This window comes from Rattus norvegicus, chromosome 2 (genome assembly GCF_036323735.1).
Source record: "Rattus norvegicus strain BN/NHsdMcwi chromosome 2, GRCr8, whole genome shotgun sequence".
Lineage (NCBI taxonomy): Eukaryota > Metazoa > Chordata > Mammalia > Rodentia > Muridae > Rattus > Rattus norvegicus.
In genome coordinates, this window is record NC_086020.1 from 177699679 (window position 1) to 177724548 (window position 24870).

At 48.1% G+C, this 24870-nt stretch overlaps 2 protein-coding genes, 1 long non-coding RNA gene and 1 other non-coding gene across 6 annotated transcripts; 1 reads left to right on the forward strand and 3 right to left on the reverse strand.

Moving 5' to 3' along the window:
- Positions 1 to 38: 38 nt before the first annotated feature.
- Aqp10 (aquaporin 10) lies at positions 39 to 4942 on the reverse strand. The gene is made up of 6 exons (XM_039103779.2): positions 4713 to 4942; positions 3927 to 4053; positions 2662 to 2799; positions 2447 to 2565; positions 1994 to 2211; positions 39 to 1430 (listed from the first exon to the last, which is right to left on the reverse strand). The coding sequence occupies exons 1-6, from the start codon at positions 4809 to 4811 to the stop codon at positions 1265 to 1267; spliced, it is 867 nt and encodes a 288-aa protein (XP_038959707.1). The 5' UTR covers positions 4812 to 4942; the 3' UTR covers positions 39 to 1264.
- On the reverse strand, positions 4323 to 4486 carry LOC120101378 (U1 spliceosomal RNA). Its single transcript, XR_005501727.1, has one exon. It is a non-coding gene; the product is annotated as a U1 spliceosomal RNA (small nuclear RNA).
- A 3864-nt stretch (positions 4943 to 8806) lies between the features above and the next one.
- LOC134485640 (uncharacterized) lies at positions 8807 to 14918 on the reverse strand. Of its 3 annotated transcripts, none has more exons than XM_063282726.1 (3): positions 14129 to 14918; positions 12842 to 14053; positions 8807 to 12196 (listed from the first exon to the last, which is right to left on the reverse strand). In XM_063282726.1, the coding sequence occupies exon 3, from the start codon at positions 10856 to 10858 to the stop codon at positions 9635 to 9637; it is 1224 nt and encodes a 407-aa protein (XP_063138796.1). In that variant the 5' UTR covers positions 10859 to 12196; positions 12842 to 14053; positions 14129 to 14918; the 3' UTR covers positions 8807 to 9634. The 3 variants fall into 3 exon arrangements, with proteins under 3 accessions (XP_063138796.1, XP_063138795.1, XP_063138794.1); XM_063282725.1 differs by having other exon boundaries at positions 14104 to 14918; XM_063282724.1 differs by having other exon boundaries at positions 12842 to 14918.
- A 1849-nt stretch (positions 14919 to 16767) lies between these two features.
- LOC134485642 (uncharacterized) lies at positions 16768 to 22449 on the forward strand. Its single transcript, XR_010063860.1, has 2 exons — positions 16768 to 17737; positions 22232 to 22449. It is a non-coding gene; the product is annotated as an uncharacterized LOC134485642 (long non-coding RNA).
- The last annotated feature ends 2421 nt before the right edge of the window (positions 22450 to 24870 follow it).

Here is a 24870-nt window from a genome sequence, read left to right on the forward strand (position 1 = left end):
TCCAGCCCTGGACACGCAGACAATCGGCGAGGCTAGAAGACGCTGTGATGCTGCTGCTTTATTTTGGAAGCCAGAAACCGATTGAATGCTGCTTTCTCTGACAGAAAGCATCTTCGGGGCGGAGCCTGATGCGGGAGAAGCGCTGAAGAAGACCCTTAGCACGCTTCTCTCTAGCCCAAGTCTCTGCTGTGCTTCCCTCCTCGCCCTGGCTCATCTCAAGGCCTTTCAGTTTCCTGTAAAGGCACAGCTATGCATTGACTGGGCGTTGTGCCTCAGTTTCTCCGCTTGGTTCTTTTGACGCTGAGAAGTTGACTTTGCCCCTTACCACATCCCCTGGATGGTATATTGCGAGCGCGAGCGCGCGCGCGCGCGCGCACACACACACACACACACACACACACACTCACACACATCCCTCGAAGAACCATCTGAGGTCGTTGGAGTATAGGGGAGGTGCACCTGTCAGGTCAAAGGTAGGAAACGTTAAGATTGCCCGAGGTGTGGGGTTGGGGATTTAGCTCAGTGGTAGAGAGCTTGCCTAGGAAGTGCAAGGCCCTGGGTTCGGTCCCCAGCTCCAGAAAAAAAAAAAAAAGAACCAAAAAAAAAAAAAAAAAAAAAAAAGATTACCCGAGGTGGCAGCAAAAAACAGGGAGATAGTTTCGAGGCAGAGCCCTTGCCTAGGCCTTAAATTAGTATTAGGCCCTAATACTGCAAAATACAAGTGTTTTTGTTGTGGTGGTGTTGTTTTGAGGAGGTGGAGGGAGGGAGTGTCTCACTATGTACCTCTGAGACCTAAAACTCTCAGGGTCCCGAAGGGTGCTCCATCACTTCTGAGTCGAACTTAAAATCCTCTTGTCGGGTTTGTTGGGTCACACCCTGTGCTCCCTTGACTGAAGTCAAGGCCAGTACGGTCAGCATAGAAAATTTCAGGACTCCACAGGGAGACCTTCTCTTAAGGCGAAAAAGTCGAGAAGGAAGAGCCAAGGAAGCCAAGCTTCTCTCCAGAATCTCCCAGGCCCTACCCTTCAGGATCGTAGAACCCCTCCATCCACCCGACTCTAGAAACCTTCCCAAAGCCAACACCCTCTGGCGGCTACCTTAAGGAACTGCATGCCTAGAGCTTCCCAGGGTAAGAAGACCAGTCTGGAGTCCTCCAGGAGTGGTAAACAAGTATCTTGGTCTGACATATTAATACAAAGAATATCTGTCTTGTATGCTGGCCAGCTCACGGTGCTCTTGCAGAGTGAGAGAAGGTTGGTCATCATCACAGCTTACATTCCAGCTGAGTCAGAGTAACCAAGTCTGAAGTCTTGAGTTGAGATGAATCCTCAGGGTGATGCAGAGCCACCAGGAGCTGGTAGGTGGCTGTGCCCAGGGTGGCCCCCACCATAGGAGCCACTACAGGCACCCACCACCAGCCATTACCAGCACTGCAATGGAAGGACAAAGGGAGGTGTCAAAGATGGCTTTTAGACACACCTCTCCCCATAAGCCGGGACTAGTAAGGCAAGTCCCCACACTTGTTCCTGTCGTGACATGTCCAGCGGTGAGCATGGGGTCACACTCTTTCATGGGAAGCACTTAGGAAGGAACCCCCAGCAGAGCTTGGTCCAGCCTCTAGTCTCGCTGAATAAACTGTTGGATGGATTCACTAAAGCCCAAAATAGTAGCATGACATTCCCAAGGACACCTCTGAGTCTACTGTATGCATGAGAAGAGGGTGGGATGCAGGAGATCGATGAAGGAAGGGAGAATTTGCCAGTCGAAGAACACGGTTGAAGAATACAAGAGAAGTGTGGAAGTGGAAGTGAGACATGGCATCACACGCCTTCGCTCCCAGCACTTGGAAGGCAGGAGGCTCTCTGCCAGCCTGCTTCATACTGAGCCCCGTCTCAGAAAAAAATGAAGGAAAGAAAAGGGGGGACTGGAGAGCCATGAACAAAGCTGTTAATAGGGTGGATGGAAGAGTGCACCAAGGGAAGCTGCCTCCTACCTGAAGACGTCAGGGCCCCAGCCAGCAAAGTAGGTGAAGAGCCTTGGGCCCAGGTCCCGGGCAGGGTTGAGTGGAGAGCCACAGTTAACACCCATGGACAGTCCAATAGTGAGGATCAGCAGTCCCACCACCACGGGCTCCAGACCTGCAGGTACCCCTTTATTCTGTCTGTCTAAGATAGCTAACAGCCCCACAATCAGCATCCAGGTACCCAGAACCTTGGGGTAGACGGAGGTAAACAGAAAGCCGTCAATGGTCACATAGGTGCTTCATTTGCTCTCTGTCACTCAAACACTTCATCCCACCACCTCTACGCCATCTGTGCAACAGGAGGTAGGACTGCCAAAGTAGAATGAACCCTATATTCCACCCAAAATCTGAACAATGGACTGGGATCCCAATAAACAAGGCAAAAGTCCGGACTTACTTTCCATATCTTCCGCTCCCGCTTACCTGATCCAAGAAGCCATTGTTCAGGGACAGATATGGGGAAGGGTAAGTGGCAAAAATGGAGGCTGTCTCTTTGGGACCGGTCACTGTCAGGTTCCCACCTGTGTAGTGCTGGAGGGCATCTTCGGGAGAGAGGGATACTCGGTGTCCATCTTTGTTTATCTAAAACCACAGCAAGACACCTCTGCCCAGAACTGTCCCCAATCATGTTCTCTTACCATAGTAGAGAACGTAGGTGGCCCCTGAGGCACAGAAAGCAGACAGCAGTTGCACAAAGCAGTAAATGGGGAGTTTGGCCCATGGGAGGCGTCCCACCATGCACATGGCCAGAGAAAAGGCTGGGTTTAGGTGGGCTCCTTCACAAGATCAATGGGGAAAGACAATATTAGGCACCACTGCTAAACACTGTCACAGAACCACATTTTCTCCTACGATGCTTACTTTCGTTGCATAGTTTAAACAAGCCTCAAAAAGATAATGATTGGGGTTGGGGATTTAGCTCAGTGGTAGAGCGCTTGCCTAGCAAGCGCAAGGCCCTGGGTTCGGTCCCCAGCTCCAGAAAAAAGAAAAAAAAAAAAAAAGATAATGATTGGGGCTGGAGAGAGATGGCTCAGCGGTTAAGAGCACTGACTGATCTTCCAGAGGTCCTGAGTTCAATTCCCAGCAACCACATGGTGGCTCACAACCATCTGTAATGGGATCTGATGTCCTCTTCTGGTGTGTCTGAAGACAGCGACAGTGTACTTATAATAAATAAATAAATACATAAATACATAAATAAATCTTTTTTTAAAAAAGATAATGATTGGGGTTTGGGATTTAGCTCAGTAGGCCCTGGGTTCGGTCCTCAGCTCCGGGAAAAAAAAAAAAAAAAGATAATGATTTGGGAACTGGAGAGATGGCTCAGTGATCGAAGGCACTGGTTGCTCTTAGAGAGGACCTTGGGTTATCAGCGCCCACATGGCAGATCAAAACAATCTGTATCTCCAGTCCCAGGGGCTCCCTTGCCCTCTTCGGGGAACCTCATGCACTCACATAGACATACATCCAGGCAAAACACATACTTTTTAAAAAGTGATTTGCCAAGATCATACATTGAAACCAAAACATGACCTGAAAAGGTGTGTCTTGCCTCCCCTGCAGCGCACTGTCTGGAGGCTCAGCCCAGAGACACCGATACATGAGTTAAGAGACAAGCTTGATGAGGTCCTGAGTCCACGTGAGGCACAAGATAATAGTAATTATCCTTAACACTCTGCCATACACTCTGCCTGAGTGAGTTAGGGCCTCATGTATGAAGAATGGGAGCAGGGAGCTAGACAAAGGAGAGGGACTGGATGAGCCCAAAGCCTTATCTCAGTCCAGAACACTGGTCAAGCTCTAGGGGATAATGCCCAAGAGTCACCAAAAGAATCTAGCTTTTCCCAATCACTTACTCACATGCATATCCTATGCACCCACATTCAGACCCCACCCTACTCACCTGAGACGTTTCCTGCCACGTAGATATCTATTGTAACAGCCAGAGAGCTCGCCAGACAGGTGGTAAAGTAGTTGCCTTTTTTCTCTTCACTAGTGACAGCCTGGGCTACAGACCCCTGAGTGAGGAGCTGGTGGGGAGAGGTCCAGGAGACCAATGGGAAAGAGATTGAGCAGGCGCACAAAGCCACCAGGAAAAATAAATTAGAGAAACTAACAAAGAAGGGAAACAGGTAAAGGAAATAGAAGTGGAGGCCAAGAAAGAAGAAAAGGGGAGAGGTGAGAGAAGGAGGAAGTGGGAGCCAGGTGTCCCTTTAATCCCAGATTCACAGCAGTCTCCTTGAGTTCCAGGCAACTGCGGCTACATATTAATATAATAAGTAAGAAAAAAATTCTTACTCAGGGGAGAGCACAAACATAGTCCCCGCCACTACCACATTGTACAGTCGAGTTTCCCGCCTTTAGGGAAATCGCAGGGGTCAGCACATCCAGAGTGCAATGGCTGAGCCCTGCCCTGGGAAAACCACCTTTCTCATCATGGCATCGCCCCCGCCATGTAAGTATATAAATAAGATAGTTTTTAAAAAGAGGAAAACCGGGATTGGGGATTTAGCTCAGTGGTAGAGCGCTTGCCTAGCAAGCGCAAGGCCCTGGATTCGGTCCCCAGCTCCGAAAAAAAAAAAAAAAGAGAAGAAATCAGGTGAAAGGAAGTGGACATCAGGGGACATGGCAGTAAGAAGAGCAGAAACTCTGACCTCCCTTCTCACTTCCCCGCCACTACCCCACCTACCAAGAGCACAAACACACCCAGAAACTCTGCCAGGCACTGCCGGGCCATGAGGCTTCGGATCTGGAGGTGGGCCCTGATTTCAAGCAGAGCACAGGCCATGGTGGGAACACCTGTCACAGCTCACCCCTGCCTCCGTCTGCTCAGACACAACAGCTACTACACACACAACTATTTCTGACAAAAGGGAAAGATAAGAAAGAGACTTTAAAACCAATTATCTCAGCTATAGAATAACAGTTACATCTGTGACACGTGTAACCTGGGAACGGGGGTGGCTTTCTCTGACATGTAGAAGCTAAAAGGTAAGGAGGTTGGCCGAGCTCTCTTTCTTCTGCCCTTCCCATTCCTCACAGGGCTGGCTTCCCCTATGCTGATCGGAGGGACCCTGCCTCACACATCAGTTCTCTTGGTCCTAAAGACAACCCTGGAGTAGGCTAGAAAGGCGTGGAAAGGAAAAGCAGCCCTGTACCCAGGATTTTAGTTGGAGCTTCTCAACAACTAAAAAGAACCCAGCACAGCTCTCAATCGCTTAAGACTCTCCTGTCTTCCCCGTTGAAAACCCTGCCATTTTCTAGGACTCTGACCAAAGGCTGTACTCCTAGTGGCTCCTGGTTCCATCCCAGGCCTCTAGACCTCTAATTTCAATAGCAAGAGAAAGAAAAGGGCTATTTTTTTTAAGTTTCTATAGCAACCTTTTAAGATATAACATGAGCACCATAGCGGGGCGAGTTGAGGTATATATGGCTAATTAATCCTAACTCCTTTGAGGACCCCACACCCATGCTTAATAAGCACACCTTACTTTCCGTGATTCTCTATTAGAGAAGCCCGAACCAATGTTAAAATCTCGACTAGCCAGGCATGGTGACACACACTTTGGAGGCAGAGGCAAGTGGCTCTCTAAGTTCAAGGTTGATATAGATAGTGAATTCCAGGACAGCCAGAAAGAAACTACACACAGTGAGACCCTGTCTCAAAACATAATATTAATAAAACGCATTAGTTAATTTTAAAATATTTAATAAAATCTTCAGCTAACTGTGTATCATGGAGCATCCTTTTAATCCCAGCAGAGACAGACCTCTGTGAATTTGAGGCCCTCCTGTGTGGCAAGAACCTTCCCCTAATGAATAAAGATTTCAGGGGACCAACCACTGGGCAGGGAGTAGGCGGGACTTCCAGGTCGGAGCGGGGAAGAGAGGAAGAGAAAGGGGACTTGTGGCTTTTTGGACTGGGTGAGAGCGTAGAGTACAAGATATAATGAACTAGACCCTCCCACCCCACCCCACCCCACTCCCCACCCCCGTTAGATGGCAGATCCACCAGGATCCACCACCAGAGGATTTAATTTAGCATGGCTTACTAATTAGGATTTTAGTAGTTGCGCCCAGCGATTGAGTTACCTTTTGACTCTAAACTAAGTTTGTGTGGTTTTTCCTTCATGTAGCGACTCAAATGAGTTCCAGAGAAAGGTATGGATGAATACCCCAGCCAGCCTCAGAATTTGGATGCGTGGGACTGGCATGGTAGCGACCTGCCATGGGAACTCAGCGAACCCAGCCAGAGAGTCTGGGGAGATGAAAACAGCCCACCAGTGCCATGTTGCCCGCCGGTGCCCGGCGTAGTGTGGGATGGTGCCCTATTTTTTATTATTTAACGCAACAATCCTGGTCTAAATATTGAATTGTAGGCCAGGAGGAGGTTCTTTTTGAGGGGGGGGACAGGGGTTGGGGAGCAGAAAGACAGGATCTATGTAACCCTGGCTGTTCTGGAACTCACACCACCACCAGCAGCAGCTGCAATTCTTTTCTGCAACAAAACCCTGGTTTGATCTCGGTCAAAGCCCCTAAACAATTAGGGAGAACTCCTCATGACGTTTGAGAGTGACCATGTGGAGCTGTGTCTTCCTCTCCCAAGACTGACAGACCCTATCTACAGATGAAGAGACAGAGTCCGGGTATCCCCTCAAACTACACGCTGGCTAAGTGAATTCAAATCCAGGTTTCCCCATCCGGTATTCTCCAGCACCTCTCATATGAATGTGATATCTCCCTCAGCTACTGGGATGCATGAAGAACTCAAGAGGTCTCTAGAGACTCTGGCTGAAGCCTATAGGCCACAGTGAAGATTGCTGACTTTGGTGCAGGGGTGAGAGAGGGTCTCAAGATGGTGCTTCCTCAAGCTCTTGAGTATTAAGGTCACAACTCTGTACTGTTCAACAAAACAGATCCCTTTCTCAGAAACGACATGCCCATTCCCTAGCTCCTGGGAATTCCAGCTGCTGATACCACACAGCTACTTTTCCTCACTGGGCAGCACCTTCCAAGACAGGTCAGTGCCTCACCCGGGGTTCTATGCCCTACTTTGGGTCCCATGTGCAATGATTGGTTGAGACAGCGATATAGAGCCCCCTGGCCCCCACTTTTGTGGTTGCGGTTGTTGTGGTGGTGGTGGTGATGGTGGCAGCGGTGGGGGCACTGGCATTGTTGTCGTTGTCTCAGTTAGGGAAAGCTCTAATTCCCATTTCATCGTAAGAGTTTGCAATAAATAGGACCAACCAAGGCCTTCGTTGTACCTGGTGTGTGAGTTGCTCTCTGTACCTAACCCTGCCTTCCTTACTCTCTCATATGTCGCCTTAGTTTCTTTAAGTGCTGATAAGAGCAACTTAAGGGAGAAACGTTGTAATGAGCATAGTAAAAAAAAAAAAAAAAAAAAAAATGCCTTTCAGACATGTAGAAGGACCTGAGTCAGGAACTCCAGCCATGGCTGCACCCGATAATCAGAACACAGTGATAGCACTCCCTCAAGATAGCCAGACACAGTCCTAGAACCCCAGGATGCTCGGTGCACAGTAATAGTCAGAGACCAAGAGCAAAGCAGTGCTCTGCACATCTTCAGGACTGCTGGAGACACTACAGAGATGCCGCCTTCGTCTGCCTGTGGCTGGTTCATCTGCCTGCGGCTGGAGAGCCTCCCCTGGGATCCTGACCATGAACTGGAGACCACCGTGAAAGGCCAGTTGCACCAGTGAGCAGCCCTGGGGAGACAGGCTTAGGACTGTGGTTATGAGCTTAGAGTGCGGATGTTGTGTGATGGCCCTCAGCATAGCTTCTGTTATACCAGTGAGCTTACCACCTTCTTCCTGGTGACAAAAAGCTTATTTTATCTCACAGTTCAAGGTTCAAGGGTCTAGTCCACTGTGACAAGAAGGTCCTGGTGGGAGGAGCTTGAGGCAACGGGTTACACAGACAGGAAGCAGAGAATAGCAAATGTTCCCATTTAGATAACTTTCTGCTTTTTAGGCCATCCAGGATTTAAGCCAAGGAATCGTGCTGCCCTCTCAGAGGACCTTTAGCGAAATAAGTCGTACACTTTATTCCTCATGGATAAGACCTTATAAACATTTGGGGATGGTTGGGATGTAGGTGTTTTCTAGTAGCTCGGTGTGAGACGTTAGGGATGCCTCTTCTGCAGTAGAAAGGCTTCAGGCGCTGTCCTCTCCTCTCTTTTGGAATGTAATGTATGTCCTGTGCTACTGTATGCTAGAAATATGTGATTTCCTTTTTGACTTTTATTTTACAGAGATTGTCAAGTGTCTCAGGAGAGAGTGGACTTTTAAGCAGTGTTGAGACTGTGATAGACTATGGGGACTTTGGAAGTCAGACTGCATTTTTGCTTTGAGAGATGGCTACAAGCCTAGGGAGACCAGGGCCTGGAATGTGGTGGTTTGCATGAGAATGACCCCGTAGGCTCTTCTGTTTGACTGCCTACTCCTCAAGGAGGGCTGTTATGAGACAGGACTGCAAGGATTGAGAACTTTGACTTTGCTCTTGCTCTTCCCCTCTCTTCTCTGCTCTCCAGCCCTCTTCCCCTTTGTCCTTGTCCTTTCTCTCCCCACCCGCTCCCCATCCCCCACCCCACTTCCCTCCACGTGCTCATGGCCAGCCTTTATTTCTCCCCTCATCTACCCTTCTCTCATTAAACCTCTCCACGTGGAACCATGAAAAAAAAAAAAAGTGAAAAGCTCTCAGGGAGAACTTTCCCTCGGGATGGAGACCCTCTAACTCCAAAGACCAGACCGAGACACCACAGGATGCAATCAGCAAGAGGATTTGGTTTATTGTCGGGATACACAGGCACAGGCACCTGCGGGCGCTTCAGTCACTCGGGGGACTGGCGCGCCCCACGGAACCAAGGATGGGCTTTTATAGGATTTTGGGGAGCAGAAGCAAGCATACAGAAGCAGATGCATGGTTACAGGGATATAATTGGTGGATTCTAATATGGCAAGGGTTTAGCCCGGGGGCAAGTTTCCTAGCTACCTTCCTGAAACATAACGACTGACTCGGCCCCCCAAGGGTTCAGCCCGGGGGCAAGTTTCTTAGCTACCTTCTTGGAACATAACGGCTGACTCGGCCCCCCACCAGGGTGTGGGACCTCTCCCGGGGCTTTTTTCATTGTCAGGTGTTCAACCGAAGTCGTCCTGTTGCCAGGCCTTCAACCAAACACATCCTGCTTGGCAGCCGCTGTGTACTCAGTGTTCTAACCTTTCCCTGAACCAGTCATCTTAAGTACAGCCTTGCAAAATGGCGTTACTGCTGCTAAGCTGGGGTCTTTCATTCCCCCATTTTTTTGCTAACTTTGAGTGAAATCTTTCACTCGACTTGGTCAAGAAATTTCTGTCTGGTGGGGGCTTATTCCCTCACTGACTCTAGGCCACAAAAGGGCTAGGAGGAGCCACGTAGGAGTTTTAACTTTAAGGGGTTTGGAGTGTGCTGAACTCTCCATGTCTGGGGTGTAGTGTTGTGATTAGTCAATTCCTCAGACCGGACTGCCTTGACGTGTGGTGTGTGGATCTAAGCCGAGACTCCGTCTACCTTTAGGGCGGTCGGGGTAGTCAGGAGGACGGTGTAGGGTCCTTTTCACCGTGGCTCGAGATTCTTGGTCTGGTGTCTGTGCACCCACACGGTGTCTCCAATCTGGAACGGGTGTGGCACCACCAGATGCTCAAGCTTGTCCTGGTAAGCAGCGGCCAAAGGTCTCCAGACGTCTCTCTGCACAATCTGTAGGGCCTGTAAATGGGCCCTCAGAGAAGGGCTGTCAGCAAAATCAGCAATGTTTGAATCAAAGAAATGGACAAATGGGGGTGGTGTTCCATATATTATTTCAAAAGGAGTTAGACCATGGGGGCCCGGGGTATTCCGGGCCCGATATAGAACTAGGGGAAGGAGGGCCACCCAATCCTTTGAGCCAGTTGCAAGCGTAAGTTTGGATAAAGTCTCCTTAATTGTTCTATTCATGTGTTCTACCTGACCTGAACTCTGGGGTCTATAGGCACAATGTAATTTCCAATCAATCCCCAGCAATTTGGCCACCAACTGACTTACTTGGGAGACGAAAGTGGGCCCGTTGTCCGACCCCAACGCTTGAGGCATGTCATACCTGGGAAAGATTTCCTCGAGGAGCTTCTTGGTGACCATTTTTGTAGTCTCGTGCTTTGTGGGGAAGGCTTTGACCCATCCTGAGAAGGTGTCTACAAACACTAGGAGATACTTGTATCCATATATACCTGGTTTAATTTCAGTAAAATCAATTTTCCAATGGATGTCGGGACGGTGTCCCCTAGGACGAACTCCTTGTCCAATCATGGTCCTTTCCGGGTTAACCTGAGCGCACGCTTTGTAACTCTCAGTCACCTTTTGTATCGCTTTGTCCCGATTCAAAAAAAAACACAGATTTATCTCTTCCCGATCTAGTAAGGTTTTTATCTTCTTAAACCCCAAATGGGTTAATTTATGTAAAAAGGAGATCAATTTAAAAGTCATTTTTATTGGCATAACTGTCTTTCCTTTGTAGACCCACTGTTTTAGTTGAGGGTGGTAGATGGCCCCCATTTTTTTTTCTAGGAGCTCTATGTCCTCATGGGCATAAACCCAACTGGTTTGTCCCACTGGTGGGGGCGTGGGTTGGTCTGGGCTATTTAAGGTCAAGATTTGTTTGCTCATGGCTGCTTCTCGCGCCGTGGCATCGGCCAGCCGGTTTCTTCGTGCCTCTGGGTTGTGCCCTTTTTGGTGTCCTGGACAATGTATAATACTCAGTCTTTTGGGCAAGAATAGGGCTTCTAAGAGGGCCAGAATTTTAGCCATATCTTTACCCTCAGATGTGAGCAGCCCCCGCCTCCGGTAGATCTCCCCGTGGATGTGTGCCGTGGCAAAGGCATAACGGCTGTCTGTATATATATATTTAGCCTCTTACCTTTTGTCATCTTGAGCGCCTGAGTCAAGGTGATGAGTTCAGCCCGTTGTGCGGAGGTACCAGCAGGCAGGGCTTTTCGCCCAAATCACTTTGTCCTCCGTAGTGACCGCAGCTCCAGCCTTTTGTTCTCCCTCTGCCAAGAAGCTGTTGTCATCCGTGTACCATGTGTGGTCAGCATTCTGAAGAGGCTGGTCCGATAGGTCCGGCCTGGTTCTATGTACTTCTGTGAGGATTTGTAGGCAGTCATGTTGTTTTGCCTCCTCTGGTAGGGGAAGCAAGGTGGCAGGATTGAGGGCGACTACGGGCCCAAACTGAACCCGTTCTGCATCTAGTAACAAGGCTTGGTGTGAGAATTAGAGAGCCAGCGGTCTGGGGGCTGCTTTACCAAGGCCTCCACTGTGTGGGGTGTTAGGATGGTGAGTGGCTGTCCCAAAGTCAATTTTCCAGCGTCCTTGATCAGGACAGCAATAGCAGCCACCATCTTTAGGCACGGTGGCCAGCCGGAGGCCACAGGGTCTAATTTCTTAGACAGGTAGGCCACAGGGCGTTTTCAGGGTCCCAACCTTTGTGTTAGGACCCCTTTAGCATACCCCTGTTTCTCATCGATGAACAGTTCAAAAGGTTTGCAGGAGTATGAGGGTGGGATGTTGAACCCTAAAGTCAGGAGCAAATTGTAAGGGTTTGGAACAGTCAGATGAATATCTTCTATCCTCTTGTTGACCTTTCTCAAGTCTTGTACTGGCCTATAATCTCCAGTGCCAGGTTTCTTACAGGCAGAAGAGGCGTATTCTAAGGCGACCGGCAGGGGATTAGGATGCCTTGATCTAGAAGCCTCGTAATGTGAGGCCTTATACCTTGATAAGCTTCATGTGACAGGGGGTATTGTTTTATGGAGACTGGAGTTGTATGGGGGCTGTTGGAGCGCCAACCCCATCCCACCAGTCTCTGCCCAAGCCAGTGTCCTGTCCCGGTTTATAGGGTTAGAACTTGAAGGGGAGTTCCGTGGGGGCCAGTTATTTGGGCCCCTCCTTCCTCAAAATGAATTTGTGCTTTTAGTTTGGTGAGCAGATCACGGCCCAGCAGAGGGTACGGGCAGTCCGGAACATGTAAGAAGGAATGGGTCACCTTACCGGTAGCCAGCTGAACCCGGCGGTCTGTAGTCCATCGGTATTGTTTCTCACCAGTAGCTCTTTGTACCCAGGCCGTCCGGTCGCTGAGTTGTCCTGAAGCTTGGGTGAGGACTGAATGCTGGGCTCCTGTGTCTACCAGGAAAGTAACTGGCTGCCCCCCAACTTTAAGCGTTACCCTGGGCTCAGGGGGGGCTCCTGGCCCTGACCTCCCTAATCTTTATCTAGAGCCAAGAGGGAGGTTCGTGGTCGAGGCTTTCGGGGTCCGCCAGGCTTCTTGGGGCACTCTCTGGCCCAGTGCCCTTTCTCTTTGTAATAGGCACATTGATCTTTATCCAGCTTCAGCCCCTTTCGAGCTCCCCCCTATCTCCCTTCCTTTCTTGGCCCTGAACTACGGCGGCCAAGATTCGACTCAATTCTCTCTCTTATTAAAAATCTTTTCAGCTTCTTTAAGTAAATCCTGTAATGTATAGCCCTGCAAATTTTCTAACCTCTGTAACTTAGTCCTGATATCTGGAGCAGCCTGCCAGATGAAGGACATAGAGACACTCGTCATTTGTCCTGGGTCATCTGGGTCATAGGGAGTGTACATACGGTAGGCCTCCTTAAGTCTCTCTAGAAAGGCGGAGGGAGTTTCCCCTGCTTCCTGTAATACCTGTTTTACCTGAGCCAAATTAGTAGGGCATCGTATAGCCCCTTGGAGACCCGCTAGAAGCAACTGGCGATAAAGGCGTAGGTGTCCCTTACCTTCAGCTGTATTAAAATCCCAGTTTGGTCCTCAGGCAGCTGGGTGGGACGCCCATCATCTCCCAGAACATGTTTTCTGGCCTCTAGGAACACTCCTTGTTTTTTTTTTTTCTGAGGTTAAGAGGGCCTGTAAGAGCTGTTGGCAGTCATCCCAAGTAGGCTGGTGGGTAAGTAAAACAGATTCTATTAGGTCGGTGAGTGCCACCGGATCTTTGGAGAAAGAAGGGTTGTGTTGTTTCCAATTGTAAATGTCAGCTGCTGAAAACGGCCAGTATTGGGTCTGGCCACCGGTTCTCTGTCTAAGTGGGAAAGCCTGGGAGGTTGTATCTGGCATCACCTCGTGCTTATTGCGCAATCTCCCTTCGACAGGGGAGAAACCCTTATCAGACTGTGGCCCGGCAACTGATCTGGCCGGCGGCTCTGCCTCCTCCGTTTCAGCCGGGCCTGTCAGAGAGAAGATCTATGAGAGGGGAGTTTGGGTCTGCCGGGAGGACAGGTTTTTTTAGAAGGCTCTGATTTCACAAAGGTAGAGAGAGGAAGACGTGGCCGGCAGACCGGGCGGGGCCGAGGGGGCAGGCTGGGGGTTGAGGGGAGGCCAATTCGGGTCCACGAAGGGTTCCGCCCGGGGGGGGTTTAAGGCGAGACTCTCTCAAGTGATAATATAAGAAACCTGGTCAGGATGTCCGTGGACGGCCCGATCTTTAACCTGTAAAATAATGATCTTATTAAATGTGCCATTCACTGGCCATCCCGCTCCGAAAGTGGGCCACTCGGATGTGCAGAGAGTCTGCCATTTTCCTTTTTTTTTTTTAACCTCGACGGACTGGTTGTGTGCCCGGTCGTGGACGTCTTTCTAATGATCAAGAGTGAGACTTAGGGGCGTTGTTAGGGACTGTCCCATGTTAGTTCTAAGGAAGATTAGAACACAGAGAAAACAAACAACACCAACAGTCAAACAAACAACAGACAGGCGTGCTGCACGGCTTTGGTACCAAACTGAAAGCAAAAAGTCAGATGGAGGTGGCAAAGGTCCGGGGCCCTCTGAAAGCCAAAAATACAGACAGAGGTGCCGTTAGTCCGGATCTTTCTCCTCTCCCAGATTGGGCCCCGAAAAGTCGGGCCCCTAACACCCTTGGAACGTCTTCCAGGGCTGCGGGGCGAGAAGTCCGAGCTCGTCAGCTCCTTCTTCGTCCCGCCCAAATTCCAAACAACCTGGCTGAGCGCTCACAGAACAGACCTGGCTGAGCGCTCACAGAACAGACCTGGCTGAGCGCTCACAGAACAGACCTGGCTGAGCGCTCACAGAACAGACCTGGCTGAGCGCTCACAGAACAGACAGAATAAGGCAGAACGAGACAAAATCAGACAGACAGACAGACGCCGGCCGGCTTACCTCCCAGTGGGTGGTCGGTGGTCCCTGGGTGGAGGATCTCCATTCCCGGCCAATGCACCAAATGAAAAGCTCTCAGGGAGAACTTTCCCTCGGGATGGAGACCCTCTAACTCCAAAGACCAGACCGAGACACCACAGGATGCAATCAGCAAGAGGATTTGGTTTATTGTCGGGATACACAGGCACAGGCACCTGCGGGCGCTTCAGTCACTCGGGGGACTGGCGCGCCCCACGGAACCAAGGATGGGCTTTTATAGGATTTTGGGGAGCAGAAGCAAGCATACAGAAGCAGATGCATGGTTACAGGGATATAATTGGTGGATTCTAATATGGCAAGGGTTTAGCCCGGGGGCAAGTTTCCTAGCTACCTTCCTGAAACATAACGACTGACTCGGCCCCCCAAGGGTTCAGCCCGGGGGCAAGTTTCTTAGCTACCTTCTTGGAACATAACGGCTGACTCGGCCCCCCACCAGGGTGTGGGACCTCTCCCGGGGCTTTTTTCATTGTCAGGTGTTCAACCGAAGTCGTCCTGTTGCCAGGCCTTCAACCAAACACATCCTGCTTGGCAGCCGCTGTGTACTCAGTGTTCTAACCTTTCCCTGAACCAGTCATCTTAAGTACAGCCTTGCAAAATGGCGTTACTGCTGCTAAGCTGGGGTCTTTCAAAAGAAAAAAAACCCTTTGACTTTGGGGAAGGAAGTGTGTCACTGTGGGTGGGCTTTAATGTTTTAAAAGCCAAAGCAGCAGAGTGTAGAGTGTTCTCTCTCTCTCTCTCCCCCCCAGCTCAGGATGCAGCTCTCAGCCACTGCTCTAACACCATGTGTATGCCATGCTGCCAGACATAATGATAACAGACTGACCCTCTGAAACTTAAACAAGGGCCAAACTAATGTTTTCTTTTATAAGAGTTTCCACTTCCCTGTTGCCTCGTGACAGGAATAGAAGAACACCAAGAGACTGTGTGGTATATGCCTGGCCTCAGGACCCACTGGTGCAAACCATTCTAATGCATGAAGGACGATATTTTGACCTTAGTCAGGAGGTACTCATACTGAGAAGGCTAGGCTGATCCCATGACAGGCTTCAAATTGGCAGTTGAGGAGACTAGGCCTAAATCTCTGTTTCCAAGAACTGGGCAAGTCCAGGCCTCAGAAGCTGCCCTGCCACCTGGCCTGAGGCAAGGACAATGGGTTAGCAGCAGTTTCCACACTTCCTCAGCTACTTCCTCAGCTACTTCCTCAGCTACTTCCTCCACTACTTCCTCAGCAACAATTTTCAGACCTTCCCAGCACATTTCCAGCCCCAACACCCCAGTAATGGAATGAACCCAAAAGATTAACATAGAGGTCCCCTACCTCGAAATTCCCTACTGTGCTTTAAGTCAGGCCTGCAAACTCACTTGGTTGTCTCTCTATTCTGGTAATGGTAGGCCCCAGCGTGCTGGACTTCTGCAGAACAAAACACTCTTTGCGTTTACATACTGTTTGAATTCAGGGTGTCATTCTTTGGTGACTCAAGGACATTTACAATACTCTGTTGTAAAAATATAAAAATAAAAAACTAAAGTGGGGTAAAGTTGTCTTTTACCCCACTAGGTCCTCACCGCGGTGCCCCAAGTTATCTGCTAGATATCTTGGCGGAAACACATCCCAGCCGCACACTTTCCTATACTCAAACCCTCACATAAAAGAACACACAACACAATAATCTTTGACCCAATTGGTAAGATATAATTGCCCACTTAAACATACAAAGCCCGGTACCATCCATCCCTTAGGAACATTGATAACAACCTGTAAATACACAGAGCAGAATCTTAACATCACCTGCCATGGCTTCCCCCCTCTCTCTTTGTCTCTCCTCTCTCCTCCTCTCTCTTCTCTTCCTTCAAACTTCTCTCCCGCCCATCCTTCCTTCTCCTCTAACGACAGGCCTCCTTCTATCTAGTACCTGCCCCTCACCTGTACTTTACAAATTCAATGGGGAGGTGGCTCTGGTGAAGTCACCTGAGTTCTGAGTCCTTGACTAGGCAGCTGTCCTTGGGGCAGTGGAATTAGCATCAAAATACAGATAACTTCAGGGTAAACCACAACAATACTCTATTTGGGTTACTTTGAACTAGTGTGGTTTTGCTGTTTCCTACACAAGGCAGCTGTCTGGCTTATATAGCCATATCCCAAATTTGAACATGTCTACCTTAATATCCATGATCGTTTTAGCTAACTGTGAGACCAGGACTACTGAAGAGAAAGGGGTTTACATCTCTGTATGGTTTTCTCAGATTTTAGTATATAGCTCTGGCTTTTCTGAAACTTGCTATGTAGATCAGTCTGGTCTCAAGCTTATAGACATCTGCTTGCCTGCCTCTGCCTTCTGAGTGCCGGGACTAAAGGTATGCACCACTGGGCCAAGTCCCCATCCCTTTGACTCAGGTTGAGTTAATAGGCTGTTGAGAAACAGCTCATCTAGCATCCTGGTTTAAAGCAGAGAGCTAATTCTGGCCTAATTAATGTATCATTGCAATTAATTCCAAATCATCCCCTTGACGGTGACACACTAGGCCCAGAAGTCTGTCGTGCTAAAAGTGGGTAGGAGTCTGCAGAGCAAGAATTGCTGTTTACCATCTCAGGTATAGTCCTGGGCTCACCCCAGGAATGAGTTTTCATCTTGGGGAGAGGCAGGCAGAAAACAAAAGCTAGCCAGCATCAAAGGCAGAAAGTGAAGTTTATCTCATGGTGGAGGACTAAACAAGCTTCCCCATGTTTCTTTCTCTGTTTACATGTGAATGCATGTGTGTACATGCTACAGTGCTCATGCAAAGGTCAAAGGATTGTCTGTAGGAGTTGGTTCTCTTCCCTTCATGTAGGTCCTTGGGAATTGAGCTCAGCTCTCTAGGCTTGGTTGTAGGGGCCTCTGCTCACCAAGTCATCTTGCTGGCCCTTCTCTGTTTTTCTTTTCAAGGAGAATTTACTTCCTCTTAAGATTTTAAGATTTTACTTATTTTAATTTAAAAAATTTAATTATGGGTATGTGTGTGGGTCTGTGATGGAGAATGCATACAGCAGGAGTGCGGGTGCCTGCGGAGGTGACAGAGATCCCAGAGGTGGAGTTACAAAGGTCCTGAGAACCAGCCACAGCACTTCCCCCGCAATGGTGTGTACTATTAACCACTGAATTCCATCTCTAGCCCCGCAAGGGGACTTCTAATGCCTGAATAGACCACAACAATATCTGTCCCTTTCTGACTTATCGGGCTCCTTCTGGAGTGTCTCCTCTGTGGCTTCCAAAGCTTTACTCAAGAGTGATGAAGCCAGGATTCCATTTCAGGCATTATGATGGCTGTTGGTGGGGCTGGTGTCACGGGTGTAAGGTCCCTTCAGGAAGGTTCTCGTGGGAAGGGAGTGATGTTGACCAGCAGCACTTGATCTCCAGCACGGACAGCGGTGGGCAGGCATGTGTGTGGGCTACTGCGCAGACCTGGAGTGTTTCCTGTACACCTGGGAGGTAGCTTCCTTATCAAGAAGAAAGGCTTCAGTGAGAAATGGTCACTCCGATGACTTTTCATGTGGACTGAAGTCTAGTATCCGAGGCCAGTGTATCTGACTCACAGTTAAACTGTGGGTAGCCATGTAGTCCACAGAAGGATTCATTTTCTCAGATGTCCCTTAAGGATCTCATTAGCTTTTGTCCACCGCCACCCCAGACTGCAGTGTCCAGGGAGTGGATTATATAGATCCTTCTATGACAGACATCTTGCAGGAAGAACCACGGTCACCCTATAGGCTCTTGGGCAGTCTAAGCTTGGGAATAAGTTCAGTCACTAGTACTGTTGCAGCCTCTGAGGCCTTTTCTGTTCCTCAGGAGCGTTCAAACCGACGGTTAAAGTGTCTGCCAGCACAGGAGGTGCATGTGTCCCGGGGCTTGGCCATGCGGTTAAGTCTCTCTGCCAGGCTTCTTCTGGTACCTCCTAGTACAGTGATGCTTATTCAGAGAGTTGTTTCCTTGGCAACTGTTTAGTGATCTTAAAAGATTTTTTTCCTTATAAAGAGTGGTGTGCTGACAGTCCTAGTTTGTCCCAGAGAGCAGGGTTGGTGAGGTTTTAGGACTTTTCCGTTGATTAGCAGCCAGTACTCTCAGCCGCTGAGCTACCTCTGCAGCCCGAAGGAAAAAGTTAACTGAATGGCAGTCCCTCCTGAGAGCAATGCTTCGTATCTGTAGAGGAAAATATGTCTGATACGTCATGAAGCGTGTTACATAGGTTGTTTCTCAAAATTAATTTAGTAACTTCAGGGGTCAGAGAGCAGCTGGCACTCCTGACACTCCAGAGTGTTGTGCCGTGGCCATTACCTGTCACTGGAGTCTCTGCTTAAATTCCTAGTAGGCCGAGAGGCAGGCTCTTACCTTGGTCGGAACTCTCAGGCCATCCTTCTTCCTGACACACAGAACTTGAGCACCTTTCCAATTGGGAGGCTCCAGGCCAGGGCCTCGGCCAGGGCCTCAGCCGGGGCCCACGTTATCTTATTTTGAGACCTCTTCCATCTGAAGTGGATTCTGCTTGGAGTAGATTGTCACACAGTACCATCCCCACCCCCTAGCCCAAGTCACTGGGGAGCTCAGTCTGAAGAATCATGGCAGAAAAAAAATATATCGGGAGCCAAGGTACAGCGGAATGTAAAAGGAGGCACCTTTTTTTTCTTTTTTAAAAAGATTTATTTATTTTATGTATATAAGTAGCTGTCTTCAGACACACCAGAAGAGGGCATCAGATCTCTTTACAGATGGTTGTGAGCCACCATGTGGTCGCTGGGAATTGAACTCAGGGCCTCCAGAAGAGCAGTCAGTGCCCTTAACCGCTGAGCCATCTCTCCAGCCCAGGAGATTACTTTGGTCTTAAATCCTCAAATAGCCCCTGAAACATCTCATGCTAGGGGTACAGAGCCTAGTGAGAAATGAAGGGTAGTGCAGAGCCTTTACTGCACCGATGAGACTGGGGTTCTTATCTCCCTACACTCTGTACAGGGATAGTCCCTAATCCTTGCCCTCTGTCGACTCAAGTTCCTGAGGGAACTGAATGGTCCACAGTTCCAGACTTAAAAGATACCTCCTGGGGGCTGGGGATTTAGCTCAGTGGTAGAGCATTTGCCTAGCAAGCACAAGGTCCTGGGTTCGGTCCCCAGCTCCGAAAAAAAAGAAAAGAAAAGAAAAAAAAGAATGAATGGGTGGTGACATTGGACAGATGGCTCAGCCATTGCAAACATTGGATGCTGTTGCAGAGGACAGAAGTACGATTCCCAGCACCCACATGGCTGCCCATAAGCATCTGTAACTCCAGTCCTGTGGAAGCTGAGGCCCTACCATCTGGGTCCCATGCACACATGTGGTACACAGATATACATGCAGGCAGACACTCATATAAATAAAATAAACATAAAAATGTTAAAGCCAGGGGCTGGGGATTTAGCTCAGTGGTAGAGCGCTTACCTAGGAAGCGCAAGGCCCTGGGTTCGGTCCCCAGCTCCGAAAAAAAGAACCAAAAAAAAAAAAAAATGTTAAAGCCAAAGATGAAGGAGGACGAGGAGGATGATGAGGAGGAAGAGGAAGAGGAGGAAGAAGAGGAGGAAGAGGAAGAGGAGGAAGAGGAAGAAGAGGAGGGGGAGGGGGAGGAGGGGGAGGGGGAGGAGGAAGAGGGGGAGGAGGAGAAGACGAATGATGGGTGGGGACTCTGTGGTTCCGAGTGTGTGCTATTCTTGAAGAAAACCCAAGTTCAATTCCCAGCCTAGTAACCACTAATAACTCCAGGTATAGGGATCCAACATCCAACACTATAACCTCTGTCTTTTTTTTTAACCTGTACTCCAGTTCCCAAATAATGAATTTGTGACTTAATTATTTATGAATAAATGCCTAGGCCGTAAACTTGGACTTGTTCTTTTTTTTCAGAGCTGAGGACCGAACCCAGAGCCTTGTGCTTGGTAGACAAGCGCTCTGCCACTGAGCTAAATCCCCAACGCAGCTTTTTTTTTTGGGGGGGGGGTTTGGGGGTTTGTTCTTGAACTTGCTCATAACTTATATAACCTATCTGTTCTATTCTATCTCTACCACATGGCTGGTTACCTCTCCTCAGTTTCCTATGTCTGTCTCGTCAGAGTCCAGGTGGTGGCTCTCCCTGCCTCTGACTCATTCCCAGAGTCTCTGTCTCTCTACCTCAACTCCTACCTCTTTTTCCCTGCCTTTTGCTAATAGGCCATCAGCTTTGTATTGACAGGTGATGCTCCACACAGTACGCCAAAAATTCTCTCTACACAACACCATGTTCTGGTCTCCACAGGAACCCATACTCACATAAACTAACTCTCTCTCTCTCTCTCTCTCTCTCTCTCTCTCTCTCTCTCTCAACAAACTAAATCTTGAAAAAGAAAACTGAGCATCTGGAGAGATGGTTCAGCCCTTAAAGAGCACTTGCAGCTCTTGCCAAGGACTCAGATTTAGTTTCCTCTGCTGACTCACAACCACCCTTAACTCCAGTTTCAGGAGGATCTAACTTTCTTTTCTGGACTCTTTGGGCACCATGTAGAGACATGCAGGCAATGAGGGAGGTGTGGTGGCACACACCTTTAGTCCCAGTACTAGAAGATGTGTCTCTGTGAGTTCAAGGTCAGCCTAGTCTACATACTAGACTATGGAACTACATAGCAAGAACTCGTCTCAAAGAAAACAAAAGCAACTGGAGCTGGAGAGATGGCTCAGTGGTTAAAAGCACTGACTGTTCTTCCAAAGGTCCTGAGTTCAAATCCCAGCAACCACGTGGCAGCTGGCACCTGTCTGTAACTCCATTCCAGGGTTTCTGTTACCCTTACACCCACAAACACAAAGGCAAAACACCAATGCCCATAAGATAAGAGTAAATTAGAGAAATTATATTAAAAAAAAGAGGGGTTGGGGATTTAGCTCAGTGGTAGAGCGCTTGCCTAGCAAATGCAAGGCCCTGGGTTCGGTCCCCAGCTCCGAAAAAAAGAAAAAGAAAAAAAAAAAAAGCCACCAGAAATTAAGCCAGACAAACAAATAAATATTATGCTGGCAAGCACTAATACACATAAAAATTAAAAAGTCTCTTTTTCTTAAAGTGTGGGGAGGGACAAGGGCTAGAGAGATAGTTCAGTGGTTAAGAGCACTGACTGCTCTTCCAGAGGTCCTGAGTTCAAATCCCAGCAACCACATGGTGGCTCACAACCATCTGTAATGGGATCTGGTGCCCTCTTCTGGTGTGTCTGAAGACAGCTGCAGTGTATTCATATAAGTAAAATAAATAAATTCTTAAAAAAAAAACAAAACAAGGACTGGAGAGATGGCTCAGTGGTTAAGAGTACCCGACTGCTCTTCCAGAGCTCCTGAGTTCAATTCCCAGCAACCACATGGTGGCTCACAACCATCTGTAATGAGATCTGATGCCCTCTTCTGGTGTATCTGAAGACAGCTACAGTACTTATATATAATAAATGAATAAATCTTTAAAAAAACAAAACAAAACAAAACAAAAACCAAAGTGAGTTCCAGGACAGTCAGATCTACACAGAGAAACCCTTTCTTGACGAAATAAAAATGTCTCTTCTACAAAAAAAATGCTTTTATTGATAGTTCCTTCTTTAAGTCTTTTATTTATTTCTTATGTTCCTGGGTGTTTTACTTGCACATAGTCTGCACAGCATGCACACGCAGTGCCTGTAGTCCAGATACCCTGGAATTTGAGTTCCATGTGGGTGTTGGGAACTGAACCTGGGTCCTCTGAAAGAACAACCAAGTACTCATAACCAGTAGGACACCTTTCCAGCCCCATATGCAGCTCTTGAATTTCTTTTTTTTTTTTTTTTTTTTTGGAGCTGGGGACTGAACCCAGGGCCTTGCGTTCTTGCTAGGCAAGCGCTCTACCACTGGGCTAAATCCCCAACCCCTGAATTTCTTTTTTAATACATTAAAAATAATTTATGTGTTTTTACCTAGATGTCTCTCTGTGCACCATGTTCATGCAGTGCTCAGGGAAGCCAGAAGAGGGCATCAGATCACCTAGAACTGGAGTTACAGATGCCTGCGAACTGCTTTGTGGATGTTGGGAGTCCAACTCAGCTTCTCTGAAAGAGAAGCAGTGCTCTTAACTAATGAGCCATCTCTCCAGCCCCAGCCCCTCAATCTCTTAATAAACACATGAATGTAGGAAGTCATATTGCATGTTAAAGTTTAGTTATCCAAACTAAATACATTGGAAATGAGAGGATATGTTTAAAACTTACTGTGTGTGGGGCTGTGTGATTTAACTCAGTGGTAGAGCGCTTGCCTAGCAAGCCCAAGACCCTGGGTTCGGTCCCCAGCTCCGAAAAAAAGAAAAAAGAAAAAAGAAAAAAAAAACTTACCGTGTGTAAAATTTAAGGTATTACTTTTGAGCAATAACAAAATAAAATCTTTTACTTTAAAATGTATATGATATAAACACACTTATGACAGTCACACACACATATACAACTTAAAACCAAGTATATAGCGCTTTAGAACCTTGGCTGGGCAAGTCTTATGACACATCTTGGGAAATCATTATGGATGGTCTCAGATTCAAGGTTCAAGGGGGAAATCAGATGGATTGTTGAGAGTAAAGACATCATCAGAGTTATTACTGGAGACATGGCTCTTTGGCTAAGAGCATTTGCTGCTATCGCAGCAACTAGCATGCACATGATAGCTTACAACTTGTCTATTCCAGGGGATCGGACACCTTCTTCTGGCCTCTGCAAGCACTAGGCACACATGGCACACGTACTTATATCCATCCATCATACTCATAAAGTATAAACAAATCACTTTTTATTTTTTCTTTCTTTTTTTTTTTTCTTTTCTTTTTTTCGGAGCTGGGGACCAAACCCAGGGCCTTGCTTGCTAGGCAAGTGCTCTACCACTGAGCTAAATCCCCAACCCCTTGTTTTAGTTTTTGATGCTTTTTTTTTTTTTTTCCCCCGGAGCTAGGGACCAAACCGAACCCAGGGCCTTGCGCTTGCTAGGCAAGCACTCTACCACTGAGCTAAATCCCCAACCCCAGTCTTTGATGCTTTTATTCTTCAAGACTAGTCCTAGTCCTTAAAAAATTCTTAGTTGATAGTTTTGAAATATGTGCTTTCTTTTTTAAAATAGAAACCTTATTTTATTGACTACAATGGCAGAGGGCAATTGGGCTGGGTCTTAGGCAGAATACCACAAGCAGGTGAAGTCGATAAGGAATTTGGAGCAAGGGAATGAAATAGCTTATATTTCGATGATGATTCTGTGTGTGTGTGTGTGTGTGTGTGTGTGTGTGTGTGTGTGTGTGTGTGTGTGTGTCCTCCGGGTATGTAACGGGTGCAGTGGAAAGGAGGGCACTTTTTACATCCTAGAACATTAATTCAAGCCACTGTGAGTGTTGGGGTTTAAATCTCGGCCCGTGTCTAGCAGAAACACACAAAGCCAACAAGGTTCCACGTGGAAACGTTTAATGAGAGAAGAGTAGATGAAGAGAGGAAAGGCTGACCACAGGCATGTTGGCGGAAAAGGGGGGTGGGGAGAGAAGGGACAGAGAAGAGGGGACAAGAGTAAGAGCAAGAGGGAGAGGAGGGGGGAGGGGCGGGAGCAAAAAAAAAAAAAAGAGGGAGAGGAGGGGGAAAGCAGCCCCCTTTATAGTCAGGATAGCTGGCTGTTGCCAGGCAACTGTGGGGCGGAGCATACCTGGCTGTTGCCAGGCAACTGTGGGGCGGAGCATACCTGGCTGTTGCCAGGTAGCTGTGGGGGTGGAGCTTAGACAGAATATCAACAATGAGTGTGACTTCTTGTCCTGGTCTGAGGCTAAGATCGTAAGGAACTGGGCTGACCGCAATATACTCAGATACTTAGGATAAAATGTAACAGGTTTTTTTTTTTTTTCCTTCGGAGCTGGGGACCGAACCCAAGGCCTCTACCACTGAGCTAAATCCCCAACCCCATGTAGTAGGTTTTTATCAGAACCATTGTATCTGGCATGAATTCCAGACTGAGGGTACCTAGGCTTTGAAGTAGCCTTTTGCCAGTTACTGTTATCTGAGATTTTTTTGGAGTTCTGGAGGATTCTCAGAGCCTTTGCATAACCAGGAAGTCTAGTAAGGCTGAGAATTGCTTGAGGCAATGGTGCTTTCAATACCACTCCCAGGTCAGTTGAGAGGTATGCAGAAATTGACTTGCTGAAAGTACCTTTTGTGTAACAATAAAAAGTGCTTCTAGGAAGCTCCAAGCTGGCAGGCTTTGGGTTTCAGGGCCGCGCTCAAAAACAAAACATAATACAGACTTCTACAAACAAGCAAACCTTTCTTTCCGATGGTGCTGGGAATCAAACCCAAGGCTTCCACATCCTGGGCATGCATGCGTTTTGGCACTGAGCACTAAGCCCAATTTAGGATGTCTGTAGTGGCAGCTGTGTGCGGCTTCATTGGAATGTAGAAGGTGACTTCTCTAAACCTAGGGGATGCTGTTTCTTAGCTCTATAGCATATATTTATAGCACCGTATAGTAACTGGGCAGCAGCAGAGTTGAATGGGCATTCTACTTCAAAGCCTCAGGCTCACAAGGTGTCCACCACTGCTAACAGGTCT

Bases quoted from the DNA above. Each gene is read 5' to 3' on its own strand.
- LOC134485640 (XM_063282726.1), bottom strand. From the start codon at position 10,858: ATGGCTAAAATTCTGGCCCTCTTAGAAGCCCTATTCTTGCCCAAAAGA.
- Aqp10 (XM_039103779.2), bottom strand. From the start codon at position 4,811: ATGGCCTGTGCTCTGCTTGAAATCAGGGCCCACCTCCAGATCCGAAGC. The intron at 4,054-4,712 runs GTAGGTGGGGTA...TCTCCCCACCAG, and splicing joins TGGGTGTGTTTGTGCTCTTG to CTCCTCACTCAGGGGTCTGT. The intron at 2,212-2,446 runs GTAAGCGGGAGC...GTCTACCCCAAG, and splicing joins ACAATGGCTTCTTGGATCAG to GTTCTGGGTACCTGGATGCT.